At 40.6% G+C, this 13804-nt stretch overlaps 1 protein-coding gene across 5 annotated transcripts in view; it reads left to right on the top strand.

Moving 5' to 3' along the window:
• The window catches only part of DIP2A (disco interacting protein 2 homolog A), a 191809-nt gene that overhangs the window by 60334 nt on the left and 117671 nt on the right, over nt 1-13804 (top strand). For all 5 annotated transcript variants that reach the window (XR_004647764.1, XM_034786563.1, XM_034786564.1 and 2 more), the window contains exon 2: nt 145-216. Coding sequence is in view for 4 of the 5 variants with exons in the window: in XM_034786563.1 (XP_034642454.1) it covers nt 145-216 (72 nt within the window). In the remaining variant the exon portion in view is untranslated. The remainder of the gene's footprint in view (nt 1-144; nt 217-13804) is intronic.

Here is a 13804-nt window from a genome sequence, read left to right as displayed (position 1 = left end):
TGTTCCTATATCTTGCCCAATGGCTAGACACAAGTGTAATTCCTTTATTTTAAAAAAAAAAAAAAATCCTAAAATACCATTCTGGTAACGGATAGGTGTATTAAAACACACTGCGAATACTTACGCTTTTCTTTGTTGCTTTAGGAGACATCACTCAAAAAGGATATGAAAAGAAAAGGGCGAAGCTACTTGCACGTTACATACCACTAATTCAAGGTAAGAGATTTAAACTATCTGAAAGTTTCAGGGAAGCCTTTTGTGCTACATGATTGTAAAAAGTGATCTGTATATCCACTAAATCCTTAATGAGCATTGTCCTGAGTTAGTGATGTTAGTAACTTTATAGAAAACTCTGGGTTTCTTTGTAGTAAATAGAATTTCAGCCCCCATTGGAATATCTGAGTGGACACGTTGTGGTAGGCATCAGACCTGAATGTTACCAAGCAGGTTCAAAAATTAAGCATCTATCCTCTAGCTAGCTATCTACAGCAAACAAAGTATAACTATGCTGAGCTCTATAATGAAATATTGTTGTCAGCTGTGACCAGGAGAACTGCATGGTGACTTGCCTGCCTGGACAGGGAGAACCGCATGGTGACTTGTCTGCCTGGTGCAACATCTCAAGACATCTAGATAGACTCATGTGTAGTGCTGGGGAGGAGCTGGTGGTCGTGGTACATGTAGATACCAGTGACATTGGGAAGGATGGAGAGAGGTCTAGGAGGCCAAATTTAGGCTGCTAGGTAAGAGATTGAAGTCCAGGACCTCCATGGTAGCATTCTCTAAAATGCTTCCAGTTCCACACGCAGGGCCAGTTAGACAGGCAGAACTGCAGGGTCTCAATGCATGGATGAAATGATAGTATAGGGAGGAGGGGTTTAGATTTATTAGGAACTGGGGAAACTTTTGGGAAAGGGGGAGCCTATATAGGAAGGATGGGCTCCACCTAAACCAAAATGGAACCAGATTGCTGGCGCTTAAAATTAAAAAGGTCGTAGAGCAGTTTTTAAACTAAGGGCTGGTGGGAAGCCGACAGGTGCAGAGGAGTATGTGGTTCGGACATCCCTTATGGGAGGATCTATAAATGGAGATTCCCTATGTCCTAATAAGGAGGAGAGGATGGAAGATAAAATACAGGTAAGATCTGATGAGAAACAGTCAAAAGAAAAAAAGTCCCATTCAATTACAGCATGTAATGGCAGACAGCTAAAAAGTGACAAGTTTTTAAAGTGCTTAAATACCAGTGCTAGAAGTCTAAACAATAAGATGAATGAACTAGAGTGCCTTGTATTAAATGTGAGGATATTGATATAATAGGCATCACAGAAACTTGGTGGAATGAGGATAATCAAGGGGACACAGTAATACCAGTGTACAAAATATATCGGAAGGACAGAAAAAGGCGTGTTGGTGGGGGAGTGGCATTATATGTGAAAAAGCGTAGAATCAAATGAAGTAAAAATCTTAAATGAACCAAACTGTACCATAGTGTCTCTATGGATAGTAATTCCATGTTCGAATAATAAGAATATAGAAGTAGGGATATATTACAGACCACCTGACCAGGATGGTGATATTGACTGTGAAATGCTCAGGGAGATTAGAGAAGCTATTAAAATAAACTCAATAATAATGGGGGATTTTAACTGTCCCCCTATTTACGGGGTATATGTCACCTCAGGATGGGATGCAGAGTTAAAGTTTGGCACCTTAAATGACTGTTGCTTGGAGCAGCTATTCCTGGAACCCACAAGAGGAGAGGCAATTCTTGATTTAGTCCCAAGTGGAGCACAGGATCAGGTCCAAGAGGTGAATATAGCTGGAATGTTTGGTAATAGTGACCATAATATAATTAAATTTAACTTCCCTGTGGCAGGAAAAACACCACAGTGGGCCAACATTACAGCATTTAATTTCAGAAAGGGGAACTACACAAAAATGAGGAGGTTAGTTAAACAGAAATTAAAAGGTTCAGCACCAAAAGTGAAATCCCTGCAAGCTGCATGGGAACTTTTTAAAGACACCATAATAGAGGCTCCACTTAAATGTATACCCCAAATTAAAAAACATAGTAAGAGAACCAAAAAAGAGCCACCATGGCTAAGCAACAAAGTAAAAGAAGCAGTGAGAGGCAAAAAGGCATTCTTTAACATGTGGAAGTTAAATCCTAGTGAGGAAAACAGAAAGGAACAAAAACTCTGGCAAATGAAGTGTAAAAATATAATTAGGGAGGCCAAAAAAGAATTTGAAGAACAGCTAGCCAAAGACTCAAAGTAATAGCAAAAATTTTAAGTACATCAGAAGCAGGAAGCCTGCTAAACAACCAGTGGGGCCAATGGGCGATAGAGAGGCTAAAGGAACACTTAATGATGATAAGGCCATTGCGGAGAAACTAAATGAATTCTTTGCATCGGTCTTCACAATTGAGGATGTGAAGGAGATTCCCAAACCTGAGCCATTCTTTTTAGGTGACAAATCTGAGGAACTATCCCAGATTGAGGTGTCGTCAGAGGAGGTTTGGGAACAAATTGATAAACCAAACAGTAATAGGTCACCAGGACCAGATGGTATTCACCCTAGAGTTCAGAAGGAACTCAGATGTGAAATTTCAGGACTACTAATCAGCTTCTGTACCAAATGACTGGAGGATAGCTAATGTGACGCCAATTTTTAAAAAAGGCTCCAGAGGTGACCCTGGCAATTACAGGCCAGTAAGCCTGATGTCAGTACTGGGCAAACTGGTTGAAACTATAGTAAAGAACAAAATTGTAAGACACATAGATGAACATAATTTGTTGGGGAATAGTCAACATCATTTTTGTAAAAGGAAATCATGCCTCACCAATCTAGTAGAATTCTTTGAGGGGATCAACAAGCATATGGAAAAGGGGGATCCAGTGGATATAGTGTATTTAGATTTTCAGAAAGCCTTTGACAAGGTCCCTCACCAAAGGCTCTTAAGCAAAGTAAGCTGTCATGAGATAAGAGTGAAGGTTCTCTCATGGATTGCTAACTGGTTAAAAGATAGGAAACAAAGGGTAGGAATAAATGGTTAGTTTCCAGAATGGAGAGAGGTAAAGAGTGGGGTCCCCCAGGGGTCTATACTGGGCCCAGTCCTATTCAACATATTCATAAATGATCTGGAAAAAGGGGTAAACAGTGAGGTGGCAAAATTTGCAGATGATACAAAACTACTCAAGATAGTTAAGTCCCAGGCAGACTGTGAAGAGCTACAAAAGGATCTCTCAAACTTGGGTGACTGGGCAACAAACTGGCAGATGAAATTCAGTGTTGATAAATGCAAAGTCAGGCACATTGGAAAACATAATCCCAACTATAGTTATAAAATGGCAGGGTCTAAATTAGCTGTTACCACTCAAGAAAGAGATCTTGGAGTCACTGTGGATAGTTCTCTGAAATCATGCACTCAGTGTGCCACAGCAGTCCAAAAAGCGAACAGAATGTTGGGAATCATTAAGAAAGGAATCGATAATAAGACAGAAAATATCATATTGCCTCTATACAAATCCATGGTATGCCCACATCTTGAATACGGTGTGCAGATGTGGTCGCCCCATCTCAAGAAAGATATATTGGACTTGGAAAAGGTTCAGATAAGGGCAAAAAAAATGATTAGGTATATGGAACGGCTGCCATATGAGGCGAGATTAATAAGACTTGGACTTTTCAGCTTGGAAAAGAGATGACTAAGGGGATATGATAGAGGTCTGTAAAATCATGACTGGTGTGGAAAAAGTTAATAAGTGTTATTTACTCCTCCTCATAACACAAGAACTAGGGGCCACCAAATGAAATTAATAGGCAACAGGTTTAAAATAAAATAAAGTGTTTTTTCACACAGCACACAGTCAACCTGTCGAACTCTTTGCCAGAGGATGTTGTGAAGACCAAGACTATAACAGGGTTCAAAAAAGAACTAGATAAATTCATGGAGGATAGGTCCATCAATGGCTGTAAGCCAGGATGGACAAGGATGGTGTCCCTAGTCTCTGTTTGCCAGAAGCTGGGAATGGGCGATGGGATGGATCACTGGATGATTACCTGTTCTATTCATTCCCTCTGGGGCACCTGGCATTGGCCACTGTCGGAGGACAAGATACTGGGCTAAAAGGACCTATGGTCTGACCCAGTATTGCCGTTCTTATGTACATCTTAACACTGTATTACATCAGCAATTTGCATCCAGAGTGAGGCGTGTACCTGAGTGACTTTTATTTCAAGGTGTTTTTAATGTTTGTTCTTGAGAATTTTGTTTAGGAGCATTTATCTTTTAGAGAGATTTTTTTGCCTTGATAAATAACTTAATCAAGGTGTCATCATTACTGCTTTAAAAGAGTAAGATTACGGGATAATTTTAATTGGAAAAAAAAAAGTTACTGAAACTACCATTCACAAATATAATACAAATATTTCTAGATCTTTCTTGTAGTTTACTTTTTAGTTTTCTTTAGTCTTTTCTGACAAATAATTTAATTTATTATTAAATTAATGGATACTGTGTTTCTTGCCATTATCAAGCTATAGGGCTTTTTTTTTTTTTAAATACAGATTTTGGAATAATGCTGCTTGTAACTAACATTACATTTGCCACTCAGACAAACTACAGTGTCTGCTGATAACTGACATACACTACCATTTCTACAAATTATTTTGGGGACCGGTTTGATGGAGAAACCTGTTACCAAAAATTGTTTATTTTAAAGTTATCATTCAACATAAAAATTGATGGTATCGTCTGAGTTAAAAGCAATTGCATGACTACTTGTGTTTAAACCCTATATATTTAGATTTAATCTGACTCCTAATACTGTTAAAGCCACATTATATTTGTCTGATGAGGTGCTTTTATTTGAAGCTTCTGTTTTCAAAAGCCTTTATAACCACTTGAAAAGTTCAGTTTGGCCATTCGTTATGTTTATTTAAAATGCACAAAATAATATTTTGAAACCTTTTTGCTCTAATTCACATTTGTTTTAAAAACTTCATACTAGCCATGGATGTAGTCCTCAAAAAGTACTGTTTTCAATAAAATAAAACCAAATTTTGTTTTAGAAACCGTTCAGTCCTTGAAAACATGTATTTTGCTTGTGTGCCTTGTGATTTTTATTCTTTACCATGCTAAAGAGCTCCTAATGTCCCACTCTACACATATATTTGGAACACTACATGTTGATGTATTTTCATATTAAAATAAAGCCTCTGTGTATTTGAAAGGATATTAACTTGTGTAATAAATCATATTCATGGGGGGGGAAATTCAGTCCAGAAAACTTTTAAATCTTAAACATTATGATTAAGAACTGAAATATACCAAAGTGAGGGCATTTTAAGTTGTTCCCAAAGCAGCTGTCATGTGGCCATGTACTGTATGGGAGCTTTCCCACTGACCGTCGGCATAAAAACACCACCTCCATGAGCAGCAGAAGGTATGTCGGCATGAGAAGCTCTCCTGCCGACATAGTGTTGTGCACGTGAACACGTAAATCAGTGTAACTTACGTCACTCGGGGGTGGTTTATTCACACCCTTGGGTGACATAAATTATGCTGACAAGGCTGTAGTGTTAGACGTAGCTTAGGATTCTTAAACTTAGTGTGTTCAAGGCATTCATGGCACCACTAAAAACAAGCTTTGTTACTTATTACTTCCACTTTTACAGTGTGTGTGCATTTAAACACACCATGTCACTCCAGTAATTTTTGCATGCAGTATATAAGAAAAAGGTTAACGTGAAATTTAATCTGAATTGTATAATCTCATTCAACAAATGTAACTGAAAAATAATTGTTCTGTAGAAATCCTGCATCAATCTGTGAAGCAAATACATTTGCTACACTAAATCCTGCGTCAGCCTGGGACAATGGACTGGATGACCTCTTTCGGTCCCTTCTAGCCTCACAGTTCTGTGTTTATATGATTACACCAGTGTTCTTGTCCCTCGCTGTGTCTTGATTTTTCTGGAACGCTTTTTTAAAGAATTGTAAGTGTTTGTAAAGGAAGCTGCCCTGCCAGGACTGCAGCTTCCACTGATAGACCTTCATCATTATTGATGATAAGCTCTTCCAGGAAATGTTATTAGGTTCTAAGAGACATTGTTTCTCAATGCTGACTTTGAAGTTATATAAACAAATGGAAAAAATTAAGTAAGGACAAACAGCAAAGACCTTGTCAAATTAAATATCCCCCCTTCACTTAAATTTGACAAAAATAAGCTTTTATAAAATCTAAGATCAATATAAGAACATATAAGTACTCCTGTTCTTTTTGCGGATACAGACTAACACGGCTTCTACTCTGAAACCTATAAGAACATAGTTATTTTTGAAAGCCAATGACTATAACACTTGTCTGTAAACAAATGTTACCATACAGTGTTCAAAACTCAAACCCGGAAGTGCTAAGAGCTTAAAGTGAAATTGATGATAACACAAAGTAAAACTGGCTTAATTGTTCAAACTGAGAAATACAGTAAAGTACTCAGAGCATTGATAGTGAGAAGCAGTTTGGATTCACTCTTAATTATCAAAGCAGTGTTAGTAACACAGGAAAAGAAATATGTTTAAAACATTTAAGTTGACAGTCTGTCTTAGATAGATAGTTATTGAAGTTTTTGGGGTTTCCAAAAGAAAATTCCATGTACAAGTGAAACTCAGCTATAGCTTTCTTGTTTAAGGACACATTTAAATAAATGAAAGATGAAATATCTCCTGCAAATAAACAAACGGATAGAAGCAGCTTTTAAGAAACCCCACACATCCATAAAACCTTTCCAAGCACTAGTCATGTCAGCTTGTTTTTCCAGGGCACTCTACCTATGGTGCTATCAGTACTCCTAAGAGCATTCTGCGCCAAAAAATTAACTTCTGTGCACAATATTTTAAAATTCTGCAACCTTTGTCAGTAAATGAATGCAGAGGCTCCAACATGGCAGTGGGGAGCACGGGCCACTGGCTGTACGAAGGTGGGAGATCACCCTGCAGTTTCCCCACCCTCCAACCCTGGGACACGGACTCAGTGGTGAGACTGCACCCGACCCTGACACAGCACAAGGCCTGGGCCTGCCCCAGAAACACCCCGGAGCCTTGCCATTCTGCATGAAGAGCACCAGGTGTGGGGCAGACAGGATCCAAGTGTGGAGGGGCTCAGTGCGGGAGGATCCAGGTGTGGGGTGAGAGGATTCTGTGTGGGACAATCTGGGTGCAGGCAGTTCAGTGCGGGGATCTGGATGCACAGGTAGGCTCATTGGGGGGGTTCCAGGTGCAGGGGCAATAGGACACTGCAGGGGCTTCCAAGTGAAAGTGATTGGGGATCAATGGAGGGGGTCTGGGTGTGGGGGTCTCAGCAGGGTGCTGGGGGTGTGGCGTTTGGGGGTCTGGGTGCAGCTAGTTGGGGGTCAGTGGCATGGGGGTCTGGATGTGGGGGCTCAGGGTGGGGCTCGTTGGGGTGGGGGTTTGAGTGCAGTGAGCTCCCTGGGGGGGATCTGGGTGCAGGGGTTGGGGTCTGGAGTTAGGGGGTCTGCGTGCAGGGGGGCTCAAGATGCATGTGTTTAGGTTTAGAAGAGTGCGGTTTGAGTATGGAGGACTAGAGGGGTTCTGGGTGTACAGGATGAGGCTTTGTGGGGGCATCTGGATATGGGAGGTCCAGATGCATGCGGGTTGGGCGGATGGGGGAGTAGTTCCCTGTACAGTGACAAGGGAATCTTGAGTAGGTGTTAGGTTATTTTACCTCTGGATTTGGCACTGGTGATATTGCTGCTGGAATTCTGTGTACAGTTCAGTTCAAGAAGAATGTTGAAAAATTGGAGAGGGTTCAGAGGAGCCATGAGAATTAGTGAAGGATTAGAAAACATGGTTTAGAGTGATAGACTCACGGGGCTCCATCTGTTTAGTTTAACAATGGAGATTAAGGGGTGACTTGATCAGTTTCTAAGTACCTTCATGGGACAAATATTTGATATTGGGCTCTTTTATCTAGCAGACAAAGGTATAACACAATCTAATGGCTGGAAGCTGAATCTAGACAAATTGAGACTGAAAATAGGTGTGTATTGGAATAGTTTACCAAAGGTCTTGGTGAAGTCTCCATCACTGGCAATTTTTAAATCAAAATTGGATCTGTTTTTTTAAATACATGCTTTAGTTCGAAAGGAATTGTATTGGGAAAGTTCTCTGTCCTGTGTTATGCAGGAGGTCAGACTAGAGGATCACGGGGGTCCCTTGCGGCCTTGGAATCTATGAATGTAGTAGGAGAAACTCTGCCCTTTTTCCCAGAAGGGGAACATAGAGGGAAAAGGAGCCATATAACCACTCTGAGGGGGGAATACACGGAATAGAGGGGCAGGCCTGCAGTCGTCCCCTTTAGATGCCAAGAGAGAAATAGGTCTGGAGTCCTCCCCATTGAACAATCCTGAAAAAGGGGTCTGCCTAAAGGCCATCCACAGGCCGAAACATCCTGCTGTGGAGGTGGGGGACTATGGAGTTTCCTCAGTGGCCTCCTGAAGTTTGGATAAACATCAAGACTTCATATCTTTTGAAACTCTAAATTAGGGCATTCATACTAAAACTAAGCTCAGGTTCACCAGAATTCATTTCTCTCTCTGGTTTCTGGGGCTCTTCAGCCTCTGACAATATCGGTAGAATTGTTACTGACCGATCTTCTGACCAGGTTGCTAGGTAAATCAAGACATGACCACAATCAGAATCCTGATGCTAGTTTACAGATCAACCTATGGGAATGATTGTACTAGGCTTAAATACAGTCTTAAAACATCGTTCAGTATAGAAAAATTGCGGAATAATAAGACAATACAGATAATAATTCATCAGTAATGAAAAGCCCTTTCTCCTCTCCACCCAACAAAATTTGATTCTTACCTTTGCGCGTTGTCTCATTTTGACTAGGATGAATGAAGATGTATCTATTTTTGGTGGTATTTGCAACAAAACTTAATGCTGAGGACACCACATCATACATTTCACTATTCATATGAAATTCATTGTGATGTATTGTGCCACCGGACTCCTTGTTCTTGTTGTGATGTATTGTGTAATTTGCTGGAAAACCTTGCTTTAAATGCTGCCGTATATTAGATTTAAATTCAGATTACACTGAAATCTAATTAAATCTATCCTGTAGTATTTATTAAATGTATTCAGATGCCTAATTTGAACATCCAGCTGCATTAAATAATACAGTTATTATGGTGTATAATGTGTTTGAGTGGGTTTGTGTGGTGGGATTTTTGGAAGAACAAGTTTTGGAAATCAGAGGCGCACTTCTCAAGGTCCCTTCCAGCCCTACATTTATGAGAAGTCATCACGTCCAGCCCCCTACGCTGTGGCAGGACTTCACATGGCACTTCACCAAGCATGAAAAGAAAGTCCATACTCTCCCAGGGTTTGCATTGAGGGTTGGGATCTGTATGTCATGGTCAAACACTTACGATTGTGGTGGGGTGTTTTTTCCCCCCTCCCTGTTTTTTAGGGAATTGGCCAAGTATTTGATTGAGTTTTTGCAGCTCTCCCTTAAGAGTGCCTCTGCATTTTGTTGCAGTGTTTATAGCCAATAGAGATACATGCCCTTATTTCTGATGCCCTGAAAACCCCCCACCTGCATTCATTTTTGCCCTTTTGACTTCCTCACCTGCTTTCTGCCTACTAATTAATTTCCACTGGGACTAGTTTTTACAAACCTTTGAGTAGCTTTCTTATCAGTCCTGTTCCTTGGAGTTATGCAAGTGTAAGAGAGGTGAAAACATTATCTAGTATCTGTTCTGTACTCACCCACCTTCAGCTTAGTGTTGGTGGTAGATTTCTTTTGATTTTATTTGTTTCAAAAGGCACAGAATAGCTGTTACAGGCTTTTTGCATGCTCGAAAAGTAAGATTTCCCTTTGTATCTTATTTGATTGCCGAGGCAGCTCCAAATTTGGAGTTAGGGAAAGTCGAGAAGAATGATATTCAGAGAGATCTGTTACAGTTCTGTATACCTTTTAGAAACCAATAGCCACAGGTAACTTGTTTTCTTTATGGTGCTTTTTGTCTGTGAAACACAATGCATGGATACGAACTACCAGACTGTGAACTGTTCAGCAAAATATGAGATCTTTTCCCACCTGTTATCTCTTTCTTGGCTTTTTTAAAATGCTCAACATTTATGTAACCTTTTGCAAACACTACTTAATCTTTCCATTATGAAGGTGTCCCTGGTTTCATAAGCGTGGAGTAACTGAAGCATAAAGGATAAAGGGCACACAGCAGGACTTAAGTTGGTGTGATTAGACCACTTTCTGGCCCATTCAGAGTATACTATATGTTACACTCAGACTTCCTTTGTCATAGGCTTTTATCTACTTACCAATGTAAAATTTTCATACAGAGCTTTACACATCACCGTTGAATTCAGCCTACTGGATCTTTCAAAGTGTGAGAATAATAGGATGTAAGCTGGAGAAACACACCCCTAGGGGTAAAATGAGGAATGTAGTGGGACAAGCCACTAACTTAGAATGTGTACATTAAGGAAGACAAACCTTGTTTTAATTTATATGCTGAAAAGACTGAAAAAGCATGTGATACACTAAGTGTTGGCCTACTTCAATTTGCACACTTTTATGTCTTCTTGTTAGTTGCTGCTGTTGCCCCTGCGTAAGTGTCTCTCTGAGGATTGTTTGCATGTCCCAGGCTGGCAGTATCGCCTAATGGCAATACTCTGGGGGTGTAATGCCTGCTCGTGAGAGTTCAAAGGGGCCACTTCGCCTCGCGGCGCTATCAGGGTAGTGTTGCCCACTGCGAGAGTGGGGAGGGGAGGGGAACCTGGGCCCACCCTACTCCACTGGCTTCAGAGGCAGCCAAGTTCAAATGGAAACCCCTTATTTCCTTTTAGTGACTTTGACGAAACTGTCCATAGTTAAATTATTCCAATCCGATTGTCTCTGCCTATAGCAATAATTTACAATGGATTATTTACAGTCCTTTCCTTGGGGGAAAGGGCCCCTTTTCCTTCAGAATGGCTGTAACGGTTTCTGGGGACACAAGCATAGTGGTGATAGTTACCACCACCTGACCTCCCCTTACACCTTTGAAACAGGGTACCCTGACACACCCAAGCGGGTTCCCTGGGTCACTTCCTACCCTTGTCCCAGTCACTCCAGCGGCATTTCTAGGGTTGGATGTGGGGTGTCTCTTGTCTTTTCTGTTTCATCTCCAGCAGCTCCTCTGCTGGCAACAGCAAGCCATCCCTCTCGGCTCTCAAAGTTGGCTGGTGTTGGGGGGTGGCAAGCAGGGCAATTGCCTGGGGCCTCAACCTTTTTCTTTCTGAGGCCTCCCCCCCACCCCCAACATGCTATAAAAGCTCCACGGCCCACCTGTGCCACAATAACTGATTTTATATAGCATATATTTCCCATATACTACTACACATGTCCTTGTTTTTGATTTGTATCTTTCATGATAGGAAATTAACTATCATATGTAAAACAGTTAAATACTCTTTATTGATAAATGCTTTGTTGACTTTCAAAATATAAAACTCCACATGCTAATTCTGGTTGAAGCGCTTGCTCATGTAATGGAGGCAATACTTCTACTGTTAGCTTCTATTGAAATGCTTGGTGGTGTTCCCACAGCCGCTCTATCAGCTTGATTTCAGAGCAACATACCAGTTCCTAACAGCTCAACTCCGATGTCAAGCTCCCTCCAGTTTCATTGCTGTCCCACCGTGGCAGGCTTATGCCTTTTAAAAGTTTACATTTTTTGTCTATAAAGTGCTTTCAGTAGTTTTTAACCATTTTTGACCAAACCCCAGTGACTGCAGATTGGTCAAATTCAATAACACTTGGCACTTTAATAAACTAAACATTATTAAATAATATTGAGTAGATTTAATCCTAAACCATTAGTTGAATTTGTTTCCAAACTAGGGCATTTCAACCTTTTATATAATTGCTTAATTTTAATACCATTCTTTACAAAACACTCCCGTATAGGTTTTTACTTCCTAATAGCATTCACTTTACACTACAGTTATGCAGAACTTTTGGATAAGAGTGTTAAATGGTTAAACTCCATGATCTTTCTTGGTGCTGGGCTGGTTTCTGCTTCCAAAGCATACAGCCATCTGAAAAGAAAACCCAACTGATTGTGGCTCCTCTTTAGATCCTCTAGGATTGTAATTAAAGAGCGTGTCTTTACATTTGTTTTACCCCCTTGACGATACACACTACATGTTTCAAGCGACTGCAGCTTCCTTCCATAGTGCCACCCTTATTCTTTGCCATAAAATCATGGTAATTTTTACAGGAAGTGTAACTGTTTTGTGTTTAGACTTCCCAGGTACCCCATCAAAGTGATTGTCAGAGCCATCTTAAGGCTCGCTGTTCCTAACATTGCTACTCTTGTGACTACCCCCTCCCCTTGCTGTTACTCCATAGGTGCGCTGTCTCTTTAATTTTTCATTCTCCTTCTGCTGCATTTTCCTCTGCCGTTTCATTACTATAAAAGGGTCCATCCAGAGTCTCCTCCTCCTGTCTTGATTCTGGCTGTTCGTGCCACAGCCTCAACCATGTTCTCTAGTTCTTACTTTAAAAGATGTTGAACTTCATTAAAACATTGAGGTATCAAAGCCAGATAATACCAACTACTTGTGTTTGGCTTGGGGAGGGGGGGAGAATTTAGAAAAGACTCCCAGGAAACATTGGCAGCTGCTCAAAAAATACCTGTCAGTTTTTGCAACTTTGAATGAAAGATTCAGATGGATTTTTAGTGGAATCTTTTAAAAGCCAATTCATTTTAGATGTGCAAAATAAGGTTTTATAAAGCGAGTGTTTATGCAAGATTTTAAGTACCTAATTACACACCAAATATACTTGCATTTCTCTGAAATATTTGGCTCAACACACAGTATTGCTCTAATTATATTTTACACCACTGTACCCAGATTACATTTCCTACTTGTACGTTCAGAGGCAGCCAAGTTCAAATGGAAACCCCTTATTTCCTTTTAGTGACTTTGACGAAACTGTCCATAGTTAAATGATTCCAATCAGATTCTCTGCCTTTAGCAATAATTTACAATGGATTATTTACAGTCCTTTCCTTTGGGGAAAGGGCCCCTTTTCTTTCAGGATGGCTGTAAAGGTTTCTGGGGACACAAGCATAGTGGCGACAGTTGTTACCACCTGACCTCCCCTTACATAATTTCTTTGACTAGCAGGGTTCCACCAGATGAGACAGCACCTTTTACTGCCGTAACCAGGTTTTATCAAACCAGGCATTCCTTTCTCCCTTCATATTTAATGTTCTTCCTCTTATCTTAACTGGAATGTAGCTGAGGCCTGGCCTGATATGAGTAATTAACACGTGGCGGGAGACCTCACTTTTGGGCAGGTAAACAGATCATTAGGCTGATTTGTGCTAAATAAAATAAGTAAATAGGTCTATGGGCTAATAGGACAGAATGTCTGAGCCAGCTAAGATGAGAGAGAGAACACCCAGGGAAGATTTACTAAGAATGGGCAAGATAATTTAGGAAAGTAGAGATGAGATAAAGGAGCATGTACAATGCAGGGACAGAGCATGCTGCTCCGGGATTGGTTCCTGCAAAGTTACCACGGCAATCCAAAAGTGTGATGCAATGTAATGTGTAAATGTATGTAAAGGAAGAGGTTTTCTGTGTAACTTTGGACATGTGGTTTGCCCTGTACCCATCCCCTAGGGTTGAGTCTGATCAACGCAGCCCAGCTTTGCTGCATGCTAAATAAAGGAAGCTGAGTAACGAAATCTGGAG

This window comes from Trachemys scripta, chromosome 11, assembly GCF_013100865.1.
Source record: "Trachemys scripta elegans isolate TJP31775 chromosome 11, CAS_Tse_1.0, whole genome shotgun sequence".
In the NCBI taxonomy this organism is placed as follows: Eukaryota; Metazoa; Chordata; order Testudines; family Emydidae; genus Trachemys; species Trachemys scripta.
This window is presented reverse-complemented; position numbering and strand designations above follow the sequence as displayed.